At 50.6% G+C, this 27,637-nt stretch overlaps 1 protein-coding gene across 1 annotated transcript in view; it reads left to right on the top strand.

Moving 5' to 3' along the window:
* The window catches only part of BCAS4 (breast carcinoma amplified sequence 4), a 53,286-nt gene that overhangs the window by 3,797 nt on the left and 21,852 nt on the right, over positions 1-27,637 (top strand). The window contains exons 2-4 of the mRNA XM_019726091.2: positions 9,765-9,836; positions 18,911-19,012; positions 22,162-22,296. Coding sequence (XP_019581650.1) covers positions 9,765-9,836; positions 18,911-19,012; positions 22,162-22,296 — 309 coding nt within the window. The remainder of the gene's footprint in view (positions 1-9,764; positions 9,837-18,910; positions 19,013-22,161; positions 22,297-27,637) is intronic.

Genomic DNA, 27,637 nt, shown 5'->3' with positions numbered 1-27,637 from the left:
TTCAGTTACCGTTCACCCTTGTGCTCGAACTTTCGATTTTCCTGTAGTCGTCATAAGAGGAAAGGGAACGATTTCTATAAACCATGTGTCTGGACTAAAATAGGAAAACAAATTAACCAAAGATGCTCTTGAGTTTCAAGAAAAATGTAGAAGAGGCTGTTTCTTTGTGGAGGCAAAGAATGTTCTATGAATTCCAACCTGGCAAACACCATGTGCCCACAGGAACCCCTAGTCCCCCACACATGTCGTGTCCTTGTGACCTGCTGGTCCCCTTTGGGCATTCAAGCTTTGGGCGTTTCGATTAGGAGTCTGTAGGTAGAGCGGGGCACAGTGTACTCTGTCTTAAGTTGTGCTTCTGTATTAATTTGTTCTTCAGATCTTCATGGCAGACGTGCTGTGTGCCGGGCGTTGCACTGGGCACCAACCAGGGAGAGGCCATTGAGACAGGTGTGGTGCCTGCCCTGGAGGACTGACATGGCAGTCGGGGGATTAGCAGGGTAATAATGATCAGAGTAACTAAATGGTGATAAAGGACATAAAGGAGACACCTGAGGGGCTGCGATGGCAACCCAGGGAGGACGAGAAGGTGCCACAGGGCAAAGATCTGGCAGCATGTGCACGGCCACAGGGGAGATAAGAGGGGGTGCCCGAGTTGGGGGGGACCTCAGTGATCAAGGGGGAGAGTGGGTGGCACTGGACCAGCACCTGAGGCCTTGGGGAGGAGTCTGGATCCCATTCTGGGGTCATGCATGGAGGCCTGAGCAGGAGCCAGCCAGGTATGAGCAGGGGAAGATGACATCAGATTTATGGACTTATGGCTGCAGTGCTGGACTGTGTTGGAGGGGCTGGCATGACAGCAGGGGGACCGCTGATGCGGCTGTCAGGTGGACACGGACTCAGCTGGCCACGCCCCCTGAATCAGCCTTCAGGGTGTGAGAGGCCCCGGCCAAAGTGGGCTGGCCTCCCTCAGGAGGAAGTTCCTGTCTTCCTACCTGCCGTGGAGAGAGCCATCCTGGCCTCTTAGCACAGGATGAGCCTGCTTTGGGGGAGGGTCAGCCCGGAACCTTGGCTAAAGCTTCCCGACTAGTCTGGCTGACCCTCAGCACCAGCTGAGAAGCTTTAAAACAGACAGGTTCCGATTCATGGGAACGACCCCAGTGCCCATTTGCAGGGGCTGCTCACAGCGATGCTTCAGCACAGTGGCCGGCTGCGGTGGCAGCCTGTCAGCTCTGCACGCGCCACTCCCTGCCAGTTCCAGCGTCAAGGGAGAAAAGCAAGACACACAGAGTTGTGTGCGGTGTACGTGAAAACTTAAAAAGGCAAAAAACCTCGATTTCATACATCTGTATATAGGAGATGAAGTTAAATCAATCTCTAGGGCTAGGGTGGGGTGGGGTGGGGTGGGGTGGGGTGGGGTGGGGTGGGGTGGAGTGGGGTGGAGTGGAGTATAGCTGAGTTTGAATGCACTGACACAGGGCATGGTTCCCAAACTTTGCCAATGTTGGAGTCATCTGGGGATCTTCCAAAACAAAACAAACAAAAAAATGGATGCCTGGCTCCTACCCCTGGATACTCTGATTTCACTGCTATGGGTGCCACCTGGGTGCCGGGACTCAAACAGCTCTCCGCAGGGTTTTAAGCCTGGAGTGACCTAGTCTGATTAGTCTTTTGGAAAATCACTGTGGCTGCTGGTGGAAAACTGTTTGTGGGGACACGTCTGAGAGAGGTCCAGGCCTGGGGATCTGGGCTTGTCAATACCCTCCCAGTGATTCTGATGCCCAGCCTGCTTGGGGACACCCTGGCCTGACCTGCCTGAGATCACACAGGTGCTATCAGTGGAAGTGGGATCTGCCCCACTTCCGTGAATGCCCCACTTCCGGTGGCAGCCCTATGGGGGCAGGACCCCATCTGTCCTGCCTGCTGCTGTGTCCGCGGTGCCTGGTACTGAGTGACTATGTATCATTTGAAGAAACATCCTTTACTGATGTGTGGACCCCCAACCCTCCTGCCCCTGGTCAGGCGGGCTGAGTGGTGGGAGGATGTGGGCTCTGGAGACACATGTCGGGGTTCAGATTTCGGCCCTGTGCTCACTGCCTCTCTTTGACTTATCTCATCTCATACAGTGGTTGTGGGTTGGGTGAGCTAATCCATGGGAAATGCTTGGCACAGGGTCTGGTCCATAGTGAGCGCTTTGGGGACATTAGCTACGATTATTCATGTATTCATTCTACAGATGTTTACTGAGCAGGTACTAGGTGCAGGCACTGTGCCAGGCTCTGGGAGGTGAGAGTGCGGGTGGGGCACTTTTGTCCTTAGGGCTCTCAATCAGAGCAAGTGGGAAGCTGCGGGGGACTGACAATGTTTGTCAGTGGACGATGTCAACCCTTCACTGGTGCTGAAGATCACGAGTTTTCACTCACCAGCCCGGCCTCCTGTAGGCCTGGAAGTCCCGTGTTAGCTTTCTGACCAACCAGAGATTCCAGATTTTTGTTTGCAAAACACAGCTGCCGAACGAACGCATGGTCCAAATGAGCCACTGGTTCTCTTACGGGACCAGAACTTATTCCTTGGTGCAAGTGTGGCAGAACTTTGGCCTGTGGGTTCTTCTAAAACTGGAGTTAGTTTTGCTTTTTTAATAAGTTTTGCTTTAAAAATAAATAAAAAGGGATGCATGTGCTACAAAATCCCAAGACCCCAGTGGCCAGAGAGTGATGAGTGAGCCCCTCCTAGCCTGTGTGCTCAGGCCCCTGCAGAGGTCACTGCTGTTCAGGTCTGTGTCCACTTCTGGGGGCAGGCATGACAGGTTCCCCTCCTCCCCCGCCATGCGCCCCTCCCCTTTTTGCATCGTGCTTTTTTCACTCAGTATGTCTTGGGGATCTTCCCATATGAGTGCACAGAGAGCTGCCCGATTATTTTTGCTGCTAAACAGAATTTTATTGCCTTTCCGAATTATAATTTAGGTAACCATTCCTCTATTGAGGGGCATTTAGATTACGTGGAGTCTTTTGCTGTCACAAAGTCTTTGCAATGAGTTTCTCTGTGGGCACATCATTTTGCCTTTGTCTGTGCACGTCATGTCTGTGGGATGAAACCTAGTGGGGGAATTCCTGAGTCCAAGGCTTTGTGCATTTTAACTTTTGGTTGCTGCTGCCAAGTTAACCTTCTTGTAGTGTAGAGTGGTCAGCCCTTTCTGGACTTTCAAACTTCAAGGTCAAGGGTGATGGGAACTCTTGTTTACCCTGCTTTGGGGGCCTGGAGGAAGGCATTCTGTGCCCCCCCTTTTGGGATGTGGATTATCATCTAACGTGCCAGGTCCTTCCTGGTTGACAATTCCAGCACAAGGCCCTTTAGAGAATCCCTTCATTTGTGGCTTGTCCCAGCTCCCAGGATTTTCTACCATCATTTCAGCCCTATCACCCTGTGCGCAGGGGTGAGGCTGCTTTTTCTGTCTCCCGTCAGTCTGGTAGAAGGGTAAACACCCACATCGGACATTGAAAAGACCTTTGCTTTTGCTGTCATCTGAGGGGGCCACCATGTGTGCTTTTGGGGAAGAGGTGCCATCCCTAATTACGTGCCCTGTGTGTGGACAGGTCCCTCGGTGCAGGGGCCCATTTCATTTTCACCCCTGTCACGTACTCACGGCCCAGCCTGGCTGGAGGAAGCCTGGGGCAGGTGCAGAACTTGGTGCTGCCCAAATGCCCAAAAGCCACCCTGGAACTGCATGTGGCTGTAAGTGGGTGTCCCCTGGCTGGCTCAGTGATGGGATTTAAAAACTGCTAAGTAGTTGCCAACTTCTAACAAGTGGGAGTGTCACATAAAAATCCAGATGTCTGGCCTCTCTAAAAATGTTGCAACGAAAAGTGCAAGTCTTCAGGGTCCCTCCTCCTGGCCTGGGCTGAGGACCTTGTGGTTTCTAGAAGTCTCCTGTGTGTGTGTGTGTGTGTGTGTGTGTGTGTGTGTGTGTGTTACAGCATCAGTGTGATACAATTTACATACCACACAATTCACCTATTTAAAGTGTACAATTTAATGGTTCTTTGTATATTCAGAATTGCACAACCATCAGCCACAGTCAATTTTACAACATTTTCATCAGGAAGGAACCCTCTTCCCCTTAGCTCTCACTACCCCCGAGCCCCCCACTAATCTACTTTCTGTCTCTATAGATTTGCCTATTTTGGACATTTCATATATGTTTGTGTTTTAAAAGACACCAGTAGGCCAGAGGTTCAAGGCCCCGTTTAGCCCGCAGACAGGTTTGTGTGGCCATCGTAGCGTTTTTTAATTTTCAGGTTAGTTTTGAACACTTTTGAATTGGGAGGGTTTGCGTAAATATCTGGATCACCATTTTTCTTGAACAAAACAGGTGTAGCACGTTTTCCCCTGGAACCATCCACTGGAACCCAGTAGCAGCCGCCCTCCTTAGATGGGGAAACAGGTCTCCTGTTTGCCACAGGCCCCACCCCTCCCTGGTGTTTCCCTGCCCGGCTACCATGATTGTCTTGCTTGTGCTGCTGTGTTTCTTAGAGAAAAGTAAAACGTCTCTGTCAAAAGTGGGAAACTAAAAATAAGCAGTGTGCAGAAAACATATTCTTAAGCATGGCCCACTTTCCTGCATTCATTTTCTGCCTAGTTTCTCTGTCCTTTTGAGTTTGGAGATCCTAGTAGGGCCCAAGTTACAGTCATGTCTTTTATGGGTACAGCATCTCACCAAGAGTAACCCAGAGAAATTACTTAGCTGACCCTCCTCAGCTTTTATCTCGAGACAGAGACAGTCTGAGGATTGTTTCCCCCCAGTTTTTGAACAGGGAAACTGAGGCACGGAGCTGGCCCAAGATGTAGTCCACACAGCACTCTAGGCCGCTGTCCTCCAGGAGAGTATACTTCTTGCCCCTTCCCTGGCTCATTTTTCTTTCCTTCCTCCCTCCCTCCTTCCTTTCTTTCCTGCAATGAATATTGGTTACCAATTGCCAGGTAACGAACTACCCCAAACCTTAGTGGCTGAAAACAATTACCATTTAATGGCGAATGATTTTGCAGGCTGGTGGGGGACTCATCCGAGCGGTCCTTCTGCCCCCATGGTGTTGGCTGGGCATACACATGCGGCTGCATTCAGCTGGTGGCTTGGCTGCACTGGGAGGGGCAACGTGGTGTCACTCATACGTATGTCAGGCAGTTGGTGCTGTCGGCTGGGGCGTCTCAGTTCTCCTGCATGTGGCCTCTCCAGCAGAGTGGCCTGGATTTCTTTACATGGCCAAAGTCTTTTAAGAGGGTGCATGAGATGCTGCAAACGCTCCTGAGGCGTAGACCCAGAAGTCACAGAGCGTTGCTTCTACCACATTCTGTTGGTCAAAGCAAGTCACGGACCCAGCCAGATTCAGGGGTGGGGAAGAATGGATCCCCCCTTCTCATGGGCAAAGTGGAAAAGTCATATTGTGCAAAGGTATAAAGGATAGGAGGCTGTTGGAGGGTCATCTTTAGGAACACAAGTGCCTACTATGTGTTAAGCATTGTTTTAGGCCTTGGAGTACAAAGGTGAATGAATAAAAGAGACGAAAACCCCTGCCCTTCAGGAACTTTCATTCTGGTGGCGGAACATGAGAAGAAACAAGTAAAATACATACTATGTTTGCTGGTGGTGAAACTAAAGAGACAGATAAATTGGAGCAGAACACGGAGTGGTAGGGGAGCTGCGTGCTCTCAGAGAAGGGCTGTCTGAGGAGAGACAGTTGAGCAAAGGAAGTGTGGGATGAGCTTTACCAGTAAAGGGACCAGCAAGTGCAAAGGCCCTGGGGTGAGGACATGGTGTGGTTGGGGGGGATTGAGCAGTAGATGATGAGCTTGCAGAGGAGGTGGAAGGTCCAGATGGCGTGAGGCTGGGAGGCCTCCGTTTGGCATTACTAGTGAAGTGAAGAACAGGGGATGATTTTAAAAAAAAATTAAGATGTGATTCATGTAACCTAAAATTGACCACTTTAAAGTATTCTAATTCAGTGGTTTTTAGTACATTTACTGTGTTGTACAAGCATCACCGTGACCTTATTCCAGAATATTTCCATCACTCAAAAATGAAACCCCATAACCATTAGCAGTTACTCCCGATTGCCCCCTCCTCCCATCCCTTAGGGAGAGCCAACCACTAATATACTTTCTGTCTCCGTGCATTTGCCTCTTCTGGACACTCACATCAAAGCAATCGTGTACTACATGACTTTTGTGTCTGGCTTCTTTCACTCAGCATGTTTTCAAGGTTCATCCATGTTGTAGCATGTGTCAGGACGTCATTTTTATTGCCAAATAATATTCCATTGTACGAATAGACTACATTTTGTTTGTCCATTCATCACTTGATGGACATTGAGTTATTTTAACGTTTTGGCTATTGTGAATAACGTAGAAGTTTTTGTTAAGAACGTAGGTTTTCAATTATTTCGGATATCCTGCTGGATCAGAGGCTAACTCTATGTTTAACCTTCTGAAAAACTGCCAGACTGGCTTCCACAGCAGCTGCACACTTTCACGCTCCTACCAGCAGTGTATGAGGGTTTCGGTTGCCCCACGTCCTTGCCAACACTTACTGTTTTCCATTGTTGCAGTCATAGCCATCCTAGTGGTACAGGGGACACTTTTGAGCTAGGAGGGCTTTGGTTTTAACAGGATCTTTCAGAGGAATAGATGGGAAAAGAGCAAAAGAGGAAGCGGGGGACCAGTGAGCAGGCCACTGCGACAGTCTCAGCAAGAGAGGAGGGTGCCCAGATGGTTGTGAGGGAGGTGGAGAGAAGTAGTGGGATTTGAAATACATTTTGAAAACAGAACTGAGAGGGTTTACATACAGATTGGATGGAGTGGGGGTGAGAAAGAAAGACAAGTCAAAGGTGCCCCCAGCATCTGGCCTGAGCACCTGGACAGTGGAGTTTCCATGTGTTGAATTGGAGAAGACTGTGTGTGGAGGGTCGTTTTGTGTCTTCTTGTGCCAGTCCCTTGGTGGGCTGGGGCCAGCCCCTTTTTGGTTTTTTGTCATGCCACTGGGAAGCTTGGATTGGCACTTTGGGGGAAAGGGGGATGTGGAAAAAGAGAGTGAATGTCATGATTCATACGTGTTAAAAAGAAATGTCCACCGGTCGTGCCCTGAATGTCACTTAAAGTGAGCTATTTGCTTCCTTGCCCTCGGAGTGGGACAATTTGTGCCCAGGGAGTTATAAAGGATGACGAGGGCATTCATTTTTGTTATGGGCTGGTGGAAAAGGTGTGTGGGCTGCAGCCTGTAGGACTCTGATTTCTGAGGCCACTTATGGGATTATCTGGAGAGAAAATTGTGCCATGAATGGTTTGTGCGCCTGGAGGGGTAGCTACTCCTGAGCTCCTTCCTGTTGGTTGGGAATGTCTTGACCAGACAGTCAGCCAACGCTTTCTTTGCTCTCTCCTGCTTTGGGGCACTGCCCTAGGTACCAGGAGGAGGCCATAGCTGACAAGCAGCAACAAAGAGCATTCCTCCTCCCCAAAGAGCATCTTGGTGGTTGCAAACTTCAGCTCGGGAGTCAGAGCGCTCAGGGTCAAATCTGGCTTCAGTATTTATGAGCTGTGTGTCCTTGAGCAAGTGACATAAGCTCTCTGGTCCTTTGCTTCTCAATCCATAAAAAGGGGGAAATTACAGTACCTACTGGATGGGGTTCTGAGAATCAAATGAGATAATCCATATATATAGTGATTTGCCATTGTTTTTATGGTCCAGTGGAGAGATATAGAAAGCAACCTCTTATTAAACATCTACTGTGTGTCAGCACTGTATTAAATGATTTAGCCACATTGATGATGTCTTGTTAACCTCCTAACAGGACCCCCAGTGGTTTTGAACCCAGGACTGACTCACTTCCTTTCTGCACATGGTGGGGAAGGTTAAGATTTGCTTCCTACGAGCATAGAGCTTCAGGCACGCCTTGGGGAGGAGGCAGCCTGTCAGCTGGGGTGGGGTCTGCGTTGCCTGCACCTGAGCTCTGGAAGGGGGTCTTCTGCACCTGTGTTCCTCTCCCATCTCTTGCTATCATTTCCTTCACATCAGGAGGAAGGACCAACCCCCTCCCACCTCAGTGGTCTCTCGGCTCCTTTTTTATGCCTGAGTGCATCAAGGACTTTTTTTTACCATGATTTTATTTTAGGGGTGGGGAGAACTTCCTGTGTGGTTCCCAGTCCTCCCGCCACTGAGGTCGCCTTCCCCTGTCAATCCTCCTCCGTTCGGGCACAGAAATAGTCCCAGCTGTGAGATGAAGCTTCCAGAGTTTAAATTTGCCACTGGGTACTATTTATATTCTAGCCAGAAAGATGTGTGTGTGTGTGTGTGTGTGTGTGTGCGTGTGTGTGTGTGTGCAGTCGTTTATTTTGTTGTGGAAGCGATGGCTGGGGCTGCAAGCAGTAGGCTCTGACACTGTATAAACATTTCTCAGGGGACAAGTGGGTGGTGAGGGGAACATTCAGGTGTGTGTGGGGGGAGGGGGGACGGCGGGCACCAGGCCTGCCCAGAAATGTCCGGTGTTGCCTGCCTGGAGCAGAATAATTTGCCCTGGTAAGCCAGAGAAAGTGGTTCATGGTCTAGGTGAAGTTTCTTCCTACATGCCTGGTAATTTAAAAAGAAGAAGAAGAAATGCAGGTATTTTATAAGCCATGAAAATTATACATACTTGAGGTAGGAAAAAGTTCAAGCTTATTTTTACGCAAGTGATTAAAGCAGGGGTTATAAACTGGCAGACCTTTTCACGTTCATGTTTTGCTTGGCCCAGGGAGTGTTAAAAAAATTTTTTTTTTCTTTAATTTGTGCCACTATTTAAAAATTGGGACATTTCCCATAGCATTAGAATTTCTGGCTTCTCTTGAAAAATGGAAGGATCTGGCACCCCTGAGCCTGTTTCCTGAGTGGCTACTTGCACTAGAACTGGGCAAGCACTTTCAGATCACCACAGGCCCCGGTGGCCTGCTCCCCTCATTTATGTTAATGGCTGGCCCTGATAACTTTTGAGTTTTGGACCCTTCAAATAACATAAAACCTTCAAGCCTCCCTTGTCAGACCCCTCCCCCAATCCCTACTCCCCAGGACTAAGTAAGCACCGTGAATAGGGTTTCCAGAGAAACTACCGGATGCCCAGTTAAATTTGAATTTCAGATAAACAATGAATCATATTTTAGTGTAAGTATATTGACTATTAGCAGGTTGGTACATATCATTGCAGGCCTTTGTCTGTTGACCACGTACGTATTTTGGTGGTGTTACAAGGATAGGTTGATACTCGACATCTTCTACAACTTGTGTTTCTTCTCCATGGTATTTCTTAGGAACTATTTCTCGGTGTTTTTAAGAGCAGGCTTTAAGGCCATGGACTCAAAACTACATGAGAATCCTGGCCCCATCACTGGCTGCTGTGTGATCTTGAGCAGGTTACCTCACCTCTCTGAGCCTCAGTTTCCTCATCTGAACAACAGGGATGGTAAAGGTAGCTTTGTCATTTCCTGTTGGTATTTATTTATCTCGTTTCTTTTGAAAACTGCATAGACCGATGGTCCATGGTGGTTTTAACCAGTCCTCTGTACACAGGTATCAAGATTGCTGCCAGCTTATCACTCTTTCAAATGAGAGGTTTTGAAAAGGGAAAGGAGGTTTGAGAGAACTGGGCAGATAATCCTAAGATTTCGTTTGCTTTTAAAAAAAGAAAAATGAAGGGCGTTTGTCTCCCTGGAAACCACTTGCTAATCTCCAGGATATTGTCTCTTTCCAGGCGAAGGAGGTGGAAGAGACCATCGAGGGAATGCTCCTCAGACTGGAAGAGTTTTGCAGCCTGACTGACATGGTGAGTGTCTGCCTGAGGTGTGGGTTTAGACCCAGGCCAGACTCCAGGCCCTTCTTGGAGTGTTCTGGGGAAGCCATTTTGGTGGTGATTTAGTAACCAGGAGGAGTGGGGCAGCGGCCAGCGGTTGCTCACACGCATTCTCTCTCACACCCTCATTCACACTCTCAACACCAAGGCTTCCTGAGGCGGCCATCTTGACAATGTCCTTCCCCTTGAGATGGTTTTTATTCCACAGAGGAGCCAGGCGTGGGCCACCAGGTGGCACTCTCGGGCACCGATGCAGGGAGCCGTTCAGCGGGGATGCTAAGACTATATTTAACTTTTCTCAGCTCTGCGCAGTTCACCAGGCAAACATGGAGACAGCCAGGAAATGGCTGCAGGCCTGTGAGGCCTAGGAGAAGCTTCTTGCCCAGGCCATAGCCCGTGGCGGGGTTTGGCATTGGGTTCCTTCCTGAATCCTTTTGCTCTCTCTGCTTTTGCCTCTTACCCTGGTTTGTTTGTTTTATTTATTTATTTTTTTGGAGAGGGTTGATCAAATCCTCTTGTCTGGGTGGGGACGAATGTGGAAGATGGTGCCTTGGGCCCAGAAGACAAGAGCTCCCTCCAACTCCTCTAGAAATCTCCTCTAGATCCTGGTGACTCCAGGATTGCTGCCAGTCAAGGGGGAGGTCCCAAGGAACAATGACAGAATTTTCTGGACGTTCCCAAACTTATTAAAGGGAACTTCCCAGCAACCAGGGTTTGAGGCTTCTGCCTGAAAGGCCAAAGGGGACAACTCCATATTGTGGAGTGGGGGAAGCCTGGCTGGGCCCAGTGATGTAGATTTGTGACCCTGAGAAGCAAGGTCTGGAGGGGTGTTTGCGAGAGCCCAAGGGATAAACAGTAATGGCAGCCCCAGATGTTTAGTGAACATCTGCTTTGTGCCAGGCACCGTACAAAGCGCGTTTCCTGTATCATCTCATTTCTCCGTGAAGCAACCCAGTGTGATGGGCATCATGTCATCCCCATTCATTCAACAGACCTACCTTGGACTAGCCTTGGGGACACAGCCGTGAACAACGCAGAACCATTCCCACAAAGACCTTTTCTCTTGAAAGCCAATTTTGCAGTTCAGATGGGGGTCCAGGTAGGAGCTGGGTAACAAGACAGACTTTGAACAGCCCAGACTGTCCTTTCTTCATCACCAAACATTGGCCATGTTCTCTGATTGGGTCCCGTTGTCCCCCATGAGCCCCCAGTCCGTTGGGGGAGCCTGATTTGTGTACCAGTCACTGTCATCCAGTGTTGAAATACTGTCATGATGGTGTATTCAGGTGCAAAGGGAGGCTGTGGAGGTTCTTGAAAAGGGAAAGAGGGAAGGAGCTTGGAAGATATGGAAGGAACTTCTAGAAGAAACTGGGCACATAATCCTAAGCCTTATTTGCTTAAAAAAAAAAAAATTGAAGAGCAGAGGCGTTAAATTCTGCCTGGGAAGGCTTTGCAGAACAGGTGGTGATTAATTTGGGGGTTGAAGGAGGAGCAGAAAGAATTCAGCTGCTGGGAAGGGCGGGCATCCAGGCAAATGGACTGGCCTGTAGAAAAGGAATGCCAGCGACGGCCTGGACAGTGAGGACCCGTAGGCAGAAAGATGGCATGGACTGGTGATCCCGGGACATTTTTGTTATCAAGTCCTATCCCATCCTCGTGTGCATGGAGACTCACTGTTTACCAGGAAGAGAGTTTGGGGTGGGAGTCACCTTGGGCAGGCGGAGAGGGGCCCAGGCCACGCTTGCCTTGAAAACCTCCAAGGCTTCCTGTGCTGGGAAGTCAGTGTTTGTGTTGCTAGGAGGCCCAAGCTTGCAGGCAGCGTCAGGAAGGTTCTCTTTGAACTCAAAACCTGGAGATGCATTTATGCAAAGATTTTAATACTGAGGTCATACACAGGTGACCCATAGGTCCGGTCCTGCCTGCAGCTATGGGATGTTTCTGGGGGACAAAGGGGAACTAACTGCTGACCTTTGTCCTGTGTCATATACAAAAATTTGGATTTCTGGCTTCTCTTAGAAAAACAAAGATCTGCTCCCCACCCTTCGGTGCTTCTTCCCACCTGGCCGGTATGTGTCAGAGCTGCATGGTGGCCACCCACTGTGGGCAGCACACGTGCTGTCCAGCTTGCCACCTTCCCCACTGCTCCCGTGGGTGCCTCTCAGACTCCACAACCACCTGCCAGGTACCTCCATCGTGTGCTCGTGTGTTTTATGGCAGAGAACATTTCTCTGTACTTTTGGCCCTACTGAAAGAGGGCAAATAAAACCAGACGCAGAGGGCCCCATGTTTCAAGAAATCGAAGAGAGTACACTTCCCATGGAAGTGAAGACTGTCTCAGCCCGTTTCTGTGCAAGTCAATGGGGGTGTCTAGGGCACTACTTTTGTGGCCCCTGGAGGCATTTTGAATTTGCAGCCCCTACATTGATGCTCTGTGCTGATGCCGTTTAAATGAGGGGGTCCTCTGGGCCCCAGCTGATGCTTAGCTTACCTGGTGTATCTGAGCCCAGGTATCATGGGCTCCATAGCACAGAGAGGGCTATCCAGCTCTCATTCCTGGCTGGGGACCTCCTCTTCTTTTTTGATACAAGCCAGGGCTGTATGGGACCCTTTTGGAGACATGATATCACATCATAGACCCCTGTCCCCGGGTCCCTGCCATAGCCTTGGGTAACACTGATCAAGTTAGAGGTCTGAGAGAAGCCACTTCATTCCTGATAAAATCAGGCTATTAGAAATGAGAACCCAGCTTCCGTCTGATGCATTAACTTCACTGCCGGCCTGTCCTCGATCACTCTCTGTGACTGGAATTCACTATGTTGTGCCTGCGACCTGGTTTGACCTTAGACTAATGCCAGTTGCTTCCCTTTCAAGCTCTGACTCTTCCCACTGTGGGGCCTTGGGCACAGCACGTCATTTCTCTGTACCTTTATTTTCTCCTCTGTAAAATGGCGGTAATGTTTCTGATTATCTGTTGCTGCATTGAACTACCCCAAAACTTAGTGGTGTAAAACAACAACTCATTTATGATGTGGGCCAGGGCAGGGCACAGAGAGGGTGGCTCGTCTGAGCCCTATGGCACCTGCTGGGTGGGGGATGTCCAAGGTGGCTCTTTCTTTTACTTGTGGGATGTCTGGGCTGGGAGGGTGATTGGCATGCCTCTCCTCCATGCAGCCTCTCTGCATGGCTACATTGGGGTGCCTCATAGCATGGCGATCTGGCCCCCAGAGCGACAGGAAGCAGACGATGCCAGTGTCTGGAGGCTTGCATATGGAAATTGACACAATGTCGCTTTTGTCATATTTTTTCAGTCAAAGCAGTCACATAGCCCACCCAGATCCCAGGGGAGGGGACATGGACCCCGCCTCTTCATGGTAGGAACATAAAGAACGGGAGCCCATCTTTAACCCACTACCAGTGGTATTGGTCTCTAAAGAGCTACTGTGGGGAATAGGTGAGTCAGGGATGTGGCCCAAATGAAAAGAACAGACAATAGCAAGTGTGGACAGGGAGGTGGAGCAACTGGAACTCTGATTCATTTGCTGGTGGAAATGCAAAAAGGTACAGACATTTTGGAAAATAGTTGGGTGGTGTCTTATAAAGTCAAACATATACTTACCGTACGTCCCAGCAATCCTAATCCTAGGTAGTTACTCAAGAGAAATGAAAACAAGTGCCCACTAAGACTCATACACAAATGTTCAGAGCAGCTTTGTTCATGATGCCCCAAACTGGAAACAACCCAAATGTCCACTGACAGTAGAAATGGGTGAATAAATTGTTTATTCATGCACAGCAATGGAAAAGAATGAACTATGTGCACAACTACAAAACGATCTCACAAACGTGATGGTTATTGAAAGAAGCCAGACACGAGAATATATTCTACAAATTTCCCTCAATATGAAGTTCAAACATAGGCAAAACTAATCCAAGGTGATGGACATCAAGAGAGGGGTTAGCTGTGGAGGGTGTCGTGCCTGGGAAGAGGCATGAGGGACCCTTATGGGTGGTGGGGTGCTCTATACATTGGTCTGGTTGGTAGTTACAGAAATGTAAACACATGTACAAATTCATCAAGCTGTCCACTTAAGGCCTGGCACTTTACCGTATGTCACTTATACTCACTTAAAAACAATCGCTTAGCACGGTGCCTGCTAAGTACTAAGTGACCCTTACAAGGTAGCTACTGACGTTATTTCCATCAGTATTGAAGCACCAGAGGGTGGTGACACTGACGAGGTGGTCCACAGAAACTGGATTTGTAAGGCCTTCCAACTCAGTGCCCTCTGGGGTTTGGGCAGCTTGTCCGGGCCCTCTGAAACCCCAGTGGCCTCTGGCCTACCTTCTGGCAGGGAGCAGACTCTTACTTTGCTCACATAAATGGGGAAAATTTCCTGTTGGCCTCAGCCCAGCAGTTGCATTTGGCATTGGTGTGTGTTCTGGGGTCAAGTGCATTTGGCTCTCCTTCCTAGGGGCCCTGAATCATCCTCGACAGCCATCTTTGCTGTGTGATAACCCCCACATCCTCTGCTCAGACTCTTGGGCTCCAGAGAACAGCTTGGGAAGTGGGGGGAGAGCAGGCTGAGGAAGGGTCGGCCAGGTCCCCAGGCCGATAAACCTGGCTGGGCGGTTCGTCCTGGCAGGGGCTCAAAAAGCAGATTCCTCACTGATATCTCTTTGCTCTTCTCAGTAACGTACGAAACACATGTTCTCAGATGGCCTTTGACATCATGATGCGTAGTGGGTTGGGTGTGAGAAAAGAAATGGATTGCTTTCCTTTGACTCCCCTATAGGAAGAACAGTGCATGGGGTGTCCACGCACGCCATGTTGGGGAGACTCTAGGGAGTGGTGGGGACTGTGGCTGAACAAAGGGGGCCGCTGTCACCCAGCTCTAGCTGATGTTGCCGCATGGAACGTGGGCTCAGTCTGACGAGGTGTCTGATTTTTTTACAAGTAGCCAGAAACCTGGGTCTCTAGGGGAAATATCCCTTAATGTTAGACTTGGCATATAACTTGGTTGTGTGTGTGTTTCTTTTTTTTAGACATGATGTAGGCTGGCTCTGCATGGGCCCAATAGAACGTATCTGCAGACCTCTGGTGCTTGGGGGTGGTGGCCTCAGACCAACCTAGCTTGGAACCTCACATGTCCTACTTTGTAGCTTTGTGACCTTGGGCCAGCTCATTTAGTTTTTCTGAATATTTCTCAGTTTCATTGCCCATAAAATAAGATTGAAGATAAAATACTTCCTCTTTACAATATGATCCCATGGTCACTGCTCATGGGTAGTGGTATCATGCCCCCCTTGACTCAGCCTGCATTAAGTACCCTCATTTTTTCCTTACGGTTCCCATCCCATGGAAGGACCAAGAGAAAGGTTTGGGGGCTTTTCAGACCCTAAGGATTACCATCTATTCCCCCCGCCCAATGTCTGCAGCCCGCCTTCTGGGCAGGTATATCTAGTTCCCCACTGCCTACGATTTCAGCTAGTGGAGAAGCCTCTTCATAGAGGGCCTTCTCGCTCGCCCACAGACCCTGCTCCTGTATTCCCTGCAGGTTTAGGTAGGGCCGGGGAGTGCTCCATAAATCTCCTCCCTACAGCGTTCCTGTGTCTCCTGTGGGTTGCTGAGCCCAATCCCTCCCAATTCGCACTCCCCACCCCACCAATTTGTTTCTTTAGAAATTAGCAGAAAGAAAAGATTGCATTTGATCCACTCTGTTCAGACCTTGCCATGAGTTCTCGCTCCTTTTTTGCATCATGGCGATTTCTGCTGAGTTTACCCTTGTTGAGAGATGGGTTCTCACTAGAAATGTGGCCTTGGGGAAACAAGGGGACATTGAGGACTTTTCCCTGTCACGGTAGCAAGTGCAGGTGCCTGCGGGAGTCAAGGGGATAGGGTGAGGCATTCGGGAGGCGTGGTGGCTGTGGAAACCGAGAACTCATGTCCCATCTGGAGGGGACAGCCGCTGCTCAGCCCAGCTTTTGGGACCTGGGGGGTCACTGGCCCAGTGCTGCCAAAGCTGCTGGCTCTTCAGGGAAGTTGTAAATCCAGACTAAATCACTTCGATACTTTTAAGCCATATTTATGTGTTTTACTGTGGAATCGTTTTAGATTTACAGAAAAGTTACAGAGCTAGTATGGGGACTTCCCATATCCCCTCATCCGGTTTCTCCTTTTGTTAACATCTTTCGTCACCACATACCTTGGTCCAAGCTAAGAACCCAGCACTGGTACGTTGCCACCCACTAAACTCCACACTTGATTTTGATTTCACCAATTTCCCATTAATGTCCTTTTTCTGTTCCAGGACCCCATCTGAGGTACCACATTGCATTCAGGTGTCATGTCTCCTTAGTCTCCTGCAGTCTGGGACAGTTTCAGGCTTTCCTTGCTTTTCGTGACTGGCAGTTTGGAGGAATATTTGTCAAGTATTTCATAGACGATTCCTCAGTTTGGGTTTGTCTGGTGGTTATTGTGTGTGTGGTTAGACGGGGCTTATGGGTTTCTGGAGAGAATGCCACAGAGGTGAGGTGCCTTCTCATCACATTGTATTCGGGGACACCTGTCACCCACAGGCCATCACTGGGGTGTCAGTCTTGGACAGGTTTCTCCTCAGTAACATTACCACGTCCCCCACTCCATTGCCTGTTCAATCAGTTGTTCCTATGAGACTTGTGTGTTTTCATTTTATGCTTTGGCTTATAATCCAATATTACATCATTTGTTTTGTTCAGATTGTTCCAGAGTTGACCATTTGGCTCTTTCAGGTTGACTCCTATGTTCTTTTGACATGCTCCCATCCTTTATTTTTTTAAAACGCTTCCTTACTTTCTGGCACTACAAGATGCTCCAGGCTTTACATGTTTCCTGCCCCAGCCCTAGCATCAGCCATTTCTCCTAGGAGCCCCTTTTGAATTTTAAAGTTTGGAATTAAATCAAATTTAAAAATGAAAATACTTTGTGAGCCGAATCAGGTATATCTGTGGGCCACATGCATAGATGATCCCACTTAATCCCCAAAGCATTCTTTCAAGAGAAGCACTAATATTATCCCCATTTTACAGATGAGGAAACTGAGGCACAGGGATGTCAGGGCAGTGATTGAAGCCAGGCAGCTTGAGCCAGATGCCACCCTCTCAGGACCCATCTTCAGCCTCATGGGGTGAGGACCAGGGAAAGGAGTGTCCCTCAGGACAGTGGGCTTGGAGCCAGGTTCCGGGGAGATGGCAGTGCCATGACCAGAGACGGGGAGCCAGGGGGAGGTGTGTGGTTTTAGACATTCAGGACTATGGGGTGGCTTCTGAGAAACCAAGAGCAAGGAGGGAGATGGAATCCTGAAGGGTGGTGAGAGCAGAATTCCAGGAAAACCCCAAGAAGTCTCATCTACTTAGCCAGAAAGAGGAGGAAACACAGGTAGTTTTCAAAACTATTTTTAAAATTGGAGGTTCATGCTGAGTTATCACCTGTGTTAGTTATTGCTGCATAACCAATTACCCCCAACGTAGTGAATTCCACAGTGATCGGTGGGTCAGGAAACTGCGAGCAGCCCAGCGGGGGGTCCTGTGGTCCAGGGTCTCTCTCAGACTGCAGTCAGGACGTTGGTCAGGCTCAGGGGGGGCAGAGTCACGTCCAGACATGTCAGTGGTTCTGGGCAGGATTCAGCTTCTTGTGGGTCATTGGAATGAGGGGCTCAGTTCCTTACTGGCCGTTGGCCGGAAGTCACCGTCAGTTCCAAGCCACATGGCCACTTGCTTCATCCAAGCCCGGGACCAGGAGAGAGGGCAAGAGGGAGAGACCGCCAGGAAGGTAGAGGGACAGTCTTCTATAGCCTAGTCTCAGGAGTGACAGCTCTCATTTTGGCTGACTCCTCTTCATTAGAAGCTAGTCTCTAGGTCTAGCACACAGTGTAGGGGAGGGATCACACAAGGGCATGAACAGCAGGAGGCAGGGATTGTTGAGGACCCTGTCAGAAGCTGCCTGCACACATCATGCCAAACACTCTGCCAAACGTCCTATCCTCACAGCATGCCACGGAAGCCAGGGCCATCGTAATTGCTTTCCTGTCCAAGTAAGCAAAAGTGGGCTCAGAGAGGTGCAGTGACTTGCCCAAGGTCACACAGCTCATGGTGAATATAGCTAAATTCCAACTCCAGTCTGAGTCCCGAGTCCAGCTCCTAGTGTGCTCACTGGTATTTCTCTGGTTGTTCACAGACACCACCCCCCTCACTCCAGCGTAGCCTTGGAACTTGGCTGAAAACACAGATTGTCAGCCAACCCCAGACAAATTAGACCAGGCTCGGAGGGGACTGGGTATCAGCATTTGACAGGCTTCCCCCAGGGGATTTGGATGCTCCTAGAATCTGAGAGTGGTGTGTATAGCGCCTCTCTGCAAGGGAAGGACCTGGTGACATGGAAATGGAATCTCTCACATTGAAGGGTTAGGTGTGGTCTTTTTAGCTCAAAGAAAATGGAGGCTTAAGTGTCCGCTTTCATGAACAAGGGAAAGTTGTAGCTTTCTAATGTTCCTAGTTGCTTTGGGGGTCCTTCCAAGCAGAAGAAATTGAACATGAGATGAGACGCATGGTGCCTGGGAAGGTCTCGGCAGTGTCTGCACGGAGGAAGCACCCTCTCGTTCTTAATGGTAGTGATTGTTATTTACTCGTCGGTATTATTAATTCCAGGGCAATGCAAACTCCACTCACCTTGGCTTTGGTTTAGAGGTTTTGAGTCTTTGCATTTGATCCAGTTCAGTGGTTTAGAAAATGAAGATACTTAGTTTGGGACGGGTGTTGTTGGGTGTTTGCGGGGAAACAATTTGGGGTTCAGTACATAATACCTGGGTGGGTCTGGGTCCTGAGAGGTGGGGGTGTGAGTCCCCAACTGGGACTCTGGGTTGCTCCTGGGCCTGTCCCTGGGCAGGATGCCACTCAGTGCCTTGGCCATCAGCGAGGTCTCTGCAGACCCTGACTGAGCCCAAAGGCAGGCAGGCGGCTTCCGGTGGTGGGGAGGGCGCAGAGGGCCTGATGGGATATTTTTTTCCTTGCAGATCAGGAGTGACACTTCACAGATCTTGGAGGAAAACATCCCACTCCTTAAGGCCAAGGTGACAGAAATGCGTGGCATCTACACCAAAGTGGACCAGCTGGAGGTGCGTCCAGGTTCATGCGCTTTCTGTGTGAGATCCTGTGGGCTTGTTCTGGCTCTTGCGTCCTCTCTTCCAAGATGCCAACCTGGCCTTGAGGCGTTCGACTCAGTGGAAGGGGTCAGTGGCAAAAGGGGGTCGACCCTCACGGCATTTAAAAAATGTGACAAATGTGCATTTATGTAAAGCATCCCATTTGCTTTCTATAAAAAAGATCAGAATGGTAAGCTGCTTTTGGAAGTTCAGAAGCTTTGCTAACCCTTTAAATAATAGGTTGGTGCAAAAGAAATTGCCGTTTTTGTCATTGTTTTTGACCTTTTAAACTGCAATTACTTTTGCACCCACCTAATATTTTCATTTGTTTATTGTTCCAGGTATAAATACATAAAACTCCCACATCTAAGTTTGCAGCTCAGGGCAGCTCAGTGCACTTTTACACATATAAACCCCCATGTGAAGATGACCCATACTGAGAAATAGAACACTTCCAACCCCTGGGCTGTATTCTTGCCCTCAGGTGGGGTGTGTGCTTTCTGCTTCCCCACAAGCCCCACCATGCCCCATTGCCTCCCTGCTGACTCATCTGCCCCATCTGTCATTTGTGTGGGTACTGGGATAAGCTGCAAGGTATCTCATCTGCCCCCTCGCTGCCCGTCTCCCAGAGGAGGAGCATAAGCTTGGAGAGGTGAGCCACTTACCCAGGGTCACATGGCGAAGGCGTGAAGCTGGGATGTCAGCTCCCATCCACTGGAGCCTAAGCTCTTAAATGAACTGGGGCTCTCAGCTTGGGATCTTGGCTCCTTGCACAGAGAAAGAACCGGAGGCTGGGAGGAACTTGCAATGTAATAGTAGTCACCTGGACAGAGGGGACGGGGCCCCTCTGAAGCACAGAGGAAAGGAGCATCGCAGTTGGCACTGGAGTTAGCAAGGAATTAGCATTCTCGTCAGCAGAGAGTGAGGCAGGAGTATAATTAAAACTTTGCCCTTGGAATAGCTGATTCATTTGAATTTTATTCCACACATTTGAAAGGGGGAAAAGTGAGCATTTGAAGTCCTGGTTCTTGCCTTGCTTGGGTCAGCCCAGCTCTGAAGCCCAATTATTTCCTTAGCATTCAGTCCACTAACATTTTTTGAGGGCCTACTATGTGCCACTGCGGGGCCCTCACAATGTGAAGACAGATACATCTACGTCCATATTCCAGCAGGAGAGACACGATTATAAAGCATGACCACAGTAGTTTTCTTTGACCACTATAACAAATTACCAGATTGGTGGCTTAAAACATGAATTTATTATCTGACAGCTGCTGAGGTCAGAAGTCCAAAATGTGTCTTACAGACTGAAGTTGAGGTGTCAGCAGGGTTCCTTCTGGAGGCTCTAGGGGAGAATCCTCGTCCTGGCCTTTTCCAGCTTCTGGAGGCTGCCTGCACTTCTCAGCTCATGGCCCCTTCCTCCATCTTCAAAACCTGCAAACACATAGCATCTTCCAGCCTCTCTCCTATTCTGACACTCCACTTCCCTCTTATAAGGACCCTAGGATTACGTCAGGCCCACCTGGATGAGCCAGCATCCTCTCCCCATTTCAAGATCCTTAATCACATCTGCAAAGTCTCTTTTGCCATGTAAGGTGATAAATTCACAGGTTCTGGGAATGAGGACGTGGACATCTTTGGGGGAGAGGGGTGTTACTCTGTCGATCACAATTACCGAGGGTGATTTAGAGGGAGGTGAGTGCTCCCTCCTCCCTCCCTCCCTCCCTCCTTCCTTTCCTCCCTCCTTCCCTCTTTCCTTCCTGATAATAAAAGTAATACATTTTCATTGTAGTGAAAAATATGTAGAATTTTTATTTTATACTCCCATACTCCGGACACCCATCCACCAGGGTGGCTATGATTAGCTGTCACACTCTTTCTGTCCCCCAGCCCCCATCTGTGGGGATGCATGCGTGTGTGTCCCCTGTCTCTTATCTCTTCCAGTCGGTTGCAGGCTGGGGCAGCCCAGGTTTGGCCTCTCCTGGCCTGGCTGGGCCGGCCTGCCCTTGCTGGCAAGCATTTTGGAAGCTGGTCAGACCTCATGAGCGCGCATTCCTCCGCGGCCTCACTCCCCACCAGACTGGTATTAGCGCAGGGAGCGTAAAATTGGAATCGGCTGGAGGAAGGGGACCGCAGGACTTTCTTCTGTGTTTTACAACCAGATGTGCTGGCCGAGTGAGGCCTCTGAGCTCTAGGGCCAGAGCCCTGGTTAAAGGAAGCTTCCAGCCCATGACCCTATACACACACACACACACACACGTGCACACACACACACACCCCTGATGTGGCTTTTTCAGCCTTTCACCTCTGCTCCTGCCAGAGCCCTGGGGTGGCAATGGCACAACAATGCCGCCATCTTGGGTTCATCCAGTGTCTTTTTGCTAAGGATGCATTGATTCATTCGTGCATGCATGCATGCATTCATTCATGTGTGCATACATTCACCATCCAGCTGAACCCCTTCTAGCTGACCAGGCTCTGGTCTTGGCCTGTGAACAACACTGACTCAGCACCTGCCCTTTCAGAACTCACATTCTAGAGGGAGGTCGACTGTGAATAAATACACAAGAAAGAAGTTCAGAGGGCGAGGAAGGCTAAGAAGACAGAAAACTGGGTGGCTCCACAGTGACTCGGGTTGTATTCAATCAGGTAGTCTGAGAAGGCTTCTCTGTGGAGGGGACAGTCAATCCAGGACCTTAAAGATGAGCAGCACTCATCCCATCAAGGACAGAGAGAAGGGTGCTGCCGGTATGGAGAGAGCTGGTGCAAACGCCCTGTGGAGAGTGAGGACTAGAGAGAGCTGTGTGACCTTGGGCAGATGACTCAACCTCTCTGAGCCTTGGCTTCCCTCTATAAACCAGGGTCCCTATGGGGAGAGTATGGGAGGACACAAGTAGAGGCTTGGTCAGGCCTGGTTACCAGTGGGAGCTGTTACTGTCATTGTCAGTCAGGGTTCCTGAAGGTGACCTCCCAGCTAAGCAGGCCTGACCTCTCCAGGAGTCCGCTGGCGGCAGTGATTGTGATTAAGGGCCTGGTGTCTCTGCTGGCTGAGGGAGCGCAGCCAGGAATGTGCTCCAGTCCGTGGCAGATGCGGCACCCCCACTCTCCTCTCTCTCCACCAGGCCTTCGTCAAGATGGTGGGGCACCATGTCTCCTTCCTGGAAGACCACGTGCTTCAGGCTGAGAGGGACCACGGGCCTTTCTCACAGGCCCTGCGGAGGTGGCTGGGATCCGCTGGGCTCCCCTCCTTCAGGAACGTGAGTATTTTCCACCTCCCACCTCCTCCCAGGCCCTGGAGTGGGGAGAGGGGCTCAGGAAATGAGAGTTCAAAGGGCATGTCTCATTTCTGCAGACAGGAAATGGTGTCTGGCTGGCCAGGGGAGGGCTGGCCCAGGTGGCTGGGTGGCTCAGTCCCTCCCTTGGGCACCTCTTCTTGCTGTGAGCTTTGAGTTTCAGGGCTGTGACTGCTCGCTTATTCATCCACCATTTATTGAGCGCCTGCTGTTTGCTGAGTGGCGTGGGCCATCTGAGCAGAAACAGACCCTGCCCTCCTGTCCTGTCCTTACAAACCTAAGGACATGCTCAGAGCAAGATCCAGAATTCAGACCAGGTCCTCCTTCCCAAGGCACAAGTCACCCTCCTGCAGACCAGAGGGCCTGGGGACAGTGGTGGGGTGTTCAGCCTGTGTGTGGCTCTTTGTGACTTGCAAAGGCCTCTCCTGCCTCCATCTCTGCTTCCTGGATCCTCCCTACCACCTCGTAAAAAAGGAAGGATCATTGTGTCTCTTTTACTGATGGAAACACTGAGGCCAGACTCATCCTGCAGTTAAGACTTCTAGTGTTTAAACCATGTCTGTTGTTCCAACTTATCATGTGCTGACCCGCTAGTCCAGGGGACACTGGGCAATGTCAGAGACATTTTGGTTGGCAATTGGAGGTGAAGGGTGCTATTGGCATCTAGCAGGTAGAAGCCAGGGATGCTATTGAACACCCTACAATGTGCAGGGCAGCCCCCGACAACCGAGAATTATCTAGCTCTAAATGTCAGTTGTGTTGAGTGTGAGAAACCCTGTCCTAGGCTGTATTTGATAATTATAATGATGGTTTATGTTAGGTCTCTTCTAAGTGCTCTGTGTGCTGTTTTATATGGCATCTAATTCTGAAACTAATCTTTGGAAGAAGGCACTTTTACCATCTCTCCCATTTTATAGATGAGGAGACTGAGGCTCAGGGGGGTGAAGGGACTTGTCTGGGAACACACAGACTGCTGTGACAAGGCTGGATTGCAGCCCTGGCTGACCTGTCCCGGGCATGTCTACCCAGCCGACCACCCTATGGCCCCAGTGGGGTCTCTCACTATTCCTGGGCTCTCCTGTGGGCCCCCCTCTGCTGCTGTGTTCCCCCTTTTCCTCCTGTCTGCTCCTACATCTCCCTTTTGTGTTACCACAGAGGCTCATGTATGGAGTGGTTACAGTGTTCCAGGCACTGCATTAGGCATTTCATGTGTGTTGACTTGTTTACCTTTTCCAGTCCTCATGTGCGTGGGGTAGTAACATTATTCTCACTTGACAAATGAGGCAATGGAAGTGTAGAAAGTTTCAGGGGTTGTGCTCATGCAGCCCAAGACAGAACTTGGCATGTGTGAATTCATTCCGTTTGGCCAGCCAATGTTATTTAAACAACGTGACTGGTGATACCTAACTGGGCTTTCGCTCTCTAGTCCCTGCCAGGACCCTTTGCTCCATCTTGTCTTATACCCGCCTGAGGCATGCGCTGCTCACCTGCCTGCCTCAAGGTGAGTAACTTGCCCAAGGTAGTAACAGCTAGACAGTGGACTCGCAGATCTTATGGTCTAGAAACTCCTAGTGATCCTTCAGAGCCCAAGTTAATACTACTTCCTCTGAGAAACCCTCTGGGATTGCCCCCTCTGGATAAATGCAATCTTTCTCCTTTCCAGTGACAGTGAACTCATGAGCTGCTCCCTTTGTCCGCCTCTCCCTGGAGTTATGGTAAACTGTTCCTGGGTGTCTAGGAGTGCCCCAGTCACACAGTGCTCTGCCCACTGATGCCTTTAGAAGCACGTTAGGGGAGGAAGGTCAGAGGACTTTGGCTGCCTGTGGCCTGCTGGGTGATCTGCACAATTGTCCCCATGTGGTTGGCACTAGTGTCCCCATTTAGAGGCAGGGACCAAGGCCTGGACAGGGAAAGTCACGTATCTGAGATCAGTGCTAGGGTTGGACCTCAGGCCCATGGGGCTCCAGAACTGGGGTTCCCCCGCCCCCTCCTGCAGCAGGATCCCACCAGGGTGTGGCTGGACGTGCCAGGACCTGCACCTTCTCATCTCTGCCAGACGCGGGGCCCCCAGGCCTACCTGTGGTGACTTGTTCCAGGAAACACGCTGCAGCCAGGGGTGGTGAGTCATTCTGTACCCCCGGCATGTTGATCTTAGTCCCAGGAGGGCTTTGTCTGGGGCAGACTGTGCAGGTGAGCGTGTACACACACACACACACACACGTGTGTGTGTAGGCCTGGGGGTTTCCAGGGCTCCACATGCCCCTAGGGTGCTAGCTGAGGGTACCTTCTAGATTCATTGTCTTCACGGCTTGTGTTGCAGCCCTGACTCTGCAGGCACCTTACACCTCACCCCGAGAAGTAGGTCTCGTCATCATCCCTATTTTGCAGTTGGGTAAACTGAGGTGCCAAAGGGTCAAATTGCTTGCCCACCCGGAAGCGGTGGAGCTGGGGTTTGAACCTGTGAGGCCTGGTCCCAGAGCCAGCGCTTTGTACCGCTTGGCTCTGCCAGGTCTTCCTGTGTCTGGTTTCAACAACTGGAACTGCTGTCTAGGGGGTGGAGTCCTCAAAGAACGCCCAGATGGTTCTGTGTTTCTTGCATCTGGACTTTCCCTGAGCCAGGATTTCACACTGTCTCAAGTCAGTTCCCCTCAGTGCCGGCCTGAGGTGGACACTGCCTTTCACTGACCACTGCCATCACCCTCAGAGAGTCTGCAGCAGACCTTCTGCCCCATGCAGTAGTGAGAAGCTGCTCCTCACAACCCAGATTCCATCGCCTGCCCCCGCCCGCCCTCCAAGGCTCCTGTGGAGTGGAGGCTGGGGTGGGACAGGGGCTCTTGGGCATCGCCTGGCACCAGGGGAATGCTAGCAATGGGTCCTGTCCCTGTGGGGTGAGCCACACCACTCCCCTGGAAGCCCATTCCCCAAAGGAAATAGGCCACACATCGCTGCCCCCACCATGGTCTTCCCAGAGTCAGGAATGGGTGGGGACCCTGGAGCTGGGCAGGGGCCCTTTGGGGGGATGGGAGAAAATTGGTCCTTGCTTTTTCTGCCTTGCCAGACCCACCTTCCCTCCTTGCCTCCGTCCTTTCTCTCTTTACTTCCTCACTCTGCAGATGTAGTGGTGAGGGTGGGGGGCAGCTGAGTGGGGCAGAGCCCCCCACCCGCTGCCCCAGCACACGGACCCAGACGCACCTGTCCCTGTGACTGGGTGCTGGCTGTGGCCTGGGCTGGCCCTAGGAGGCCGTGGAGGGGGTGGCCTTGGGACGCCCGTATACCACCTGCTGACGAGCTTCCCCTGAAGCCCAGCCCAAGCCTAGCTGAGCTGCCTGAGAGCTCTGTGGTCAGTCCTCAGCGGGAGGGCCAGCCTGGTGTCCTGGGCCCTCAGCGCCCAGATACCAAAATGTGCATGTTTTCATGGTAAAGGTCCACATTTTCATGCTGCACTACATACAAGCAAAGATTTTGGTTGTGCTTTTCCATTGATCCTTATAACGTTCCAAGATTTTAACTAAGAATTGTACTTCTCTTTCACTGTGGTGTTTTCAGCTGTGTGACTGTGGGCAGCTCATGTTGCTGCTGTGAGCCTCAGAGAGCTTACCTATCCGCTGAGCTGGGCACAATTATATGCTCACTAGAAAACTGGTCTGGGTTTGATGCAAAGCGACGAGAGACTCCACTAAAGCAGTGGGAATACAAAGGAAGAGAAAGACTCCAGAAGTCTCCAAAGGAGGGTTCTGAGCGTTGCTGGGACTGAAAAGCCAGCTTTGCTTGTCAAGAATGTCCTGGTACAAGACAGAATGCCTCATCGCTCAGCGGTGAGCAAGTGTCGTGGTGGTGGTGACACAGAGCCAGCCCTGCAGGGCCAGGCACTGTTGTCAACTCAACACCCCATGGGTGAGGGGCTATTTTATCCCCATTTTATAGGTGAGCAAACTGAGGCACAGAAAGGTTACCCAAGGTCAAAAGGCTGGGCATGAGGGTATGCACCCGCATTCTTGACTCTATCCCATACTGTCTGGCGAGAGAGCTGTCATCTCTTCCCTCAGGAAGCTTGTGTCTAGTGGGAGAATACGGACAACCCAATCCTAAGGAAAGTCAGTAGACAGTCGTTTCTAAAGAGGGCCCTGGCTTGCTGTGAGGGGGATCAGGGATGACCTCTTAGGAAAGGCCATGTAAACTGAGACCTGGGTCATGAATAAGAGTCAGTCTCAAGTTGGAAGAACAGGTGCTCCCAGAAGAGGGAACCTCAAGTGCAACGGCTCGAAGGTGGGACCCAGCCTGCTGCTTGAGGAGTAGCAGGAAGTCCAAGTGGGTTGGCTGAGTGATGGGGGGGGAGTGGGGACGACATGAGGCCAGGGCCAGATTGGGCAGCGCCTCGGGCCACGCAGAGAACTTAAAGACTATTCTAAGGAGAGTGGGGAGCCATGGAAGGGTTCATAGAGGGGAGTGACTTGATCGAATTTGCTTTGCCTGGAGCACTGCCAGGGCTCGTGCTCTGGCCCGAGCTAAGGCTGGCATTCAGGGTCTGCGTTGTCTTGCTGAGACTTGAACGAGAAAGCAGAGCAGGGTGCGTGGGTGCCCTCCAGGCTTCAGAGTTCAGTCGTTAGGGCTGTATTTCCTCAGCCTGGAAACATCTTCTGTGCCCTGAGCTCACTGCTATTCTTGCCTCTCAGGGTCTCAGGGCCCTTGTCCAACCGGAAGAGACAAAAGAGGCTCCAGGTGAGGGAGGGGACAGGTCTCCTGGACCAGGGTCTGAGTCCCAGAGATCATGCCCGAGGAGGCGGCTGTCAGCCCCGCGCCTGTACACAGAGGGTCTGTGGCGTCTCAGATGGAGATGATCTCAGATGTGTGCAGAAGTGAAAGTGTGAGATGGAGCTAGTCACACAGGCCACAGGCCTTGGAAAGGCTCGGGAGACCATCAGGGGTGGCCGTGTCCCCTTGGCCCAGGCCCGGTGAGCGCCATGGGTATACTGCTGACTGTGCCAGGCCTACCCCTCGGCACGTGTGCCCAGGGGCGTGGAACAGCCTTGCTAATTTGTTTAAACCACTGTTTATTTTCTGCCGAGCCAAAGCATCTTGTTCATGAGGTGTCATTTTGATTAATTTTCCTGATGGATAAGAGTGTGGTGCTAACCAAGGAAGTCTCTTTGGCTAATACCAAAACCTCTTGGGGCCAAGTCCTGACATCCTTACAGAGCCAGGCGGACTGGGGGTTTGGTTTGTGGCCTGGCCTGGACTTGGGCCTGCTCGGTCCACCTGTTTACCCCACAAATGCCCACAGGGCGATCTGGTAACATAAATGAGT

This window comes from Rhinolophus sinicus, linkage group LG13 (assembly GCF_036562045.2).
Source record: "Rhinolophus sinicus isolate RSC01 linkage group LG13, ASM3656204v1, whole genome shotgun sequence".
NCBI lineage: Eukaryota > Metazoa > Chordata > Mammalia > Chiroptera > Rhinolophidae > Rhinolophus > Rhinolophus sinicus.
The sequence above is the reverse complement of the archived record's forward strand: the minus strand, read 5'-3'. Positions and strand labels throughout refer to the sequence as shown.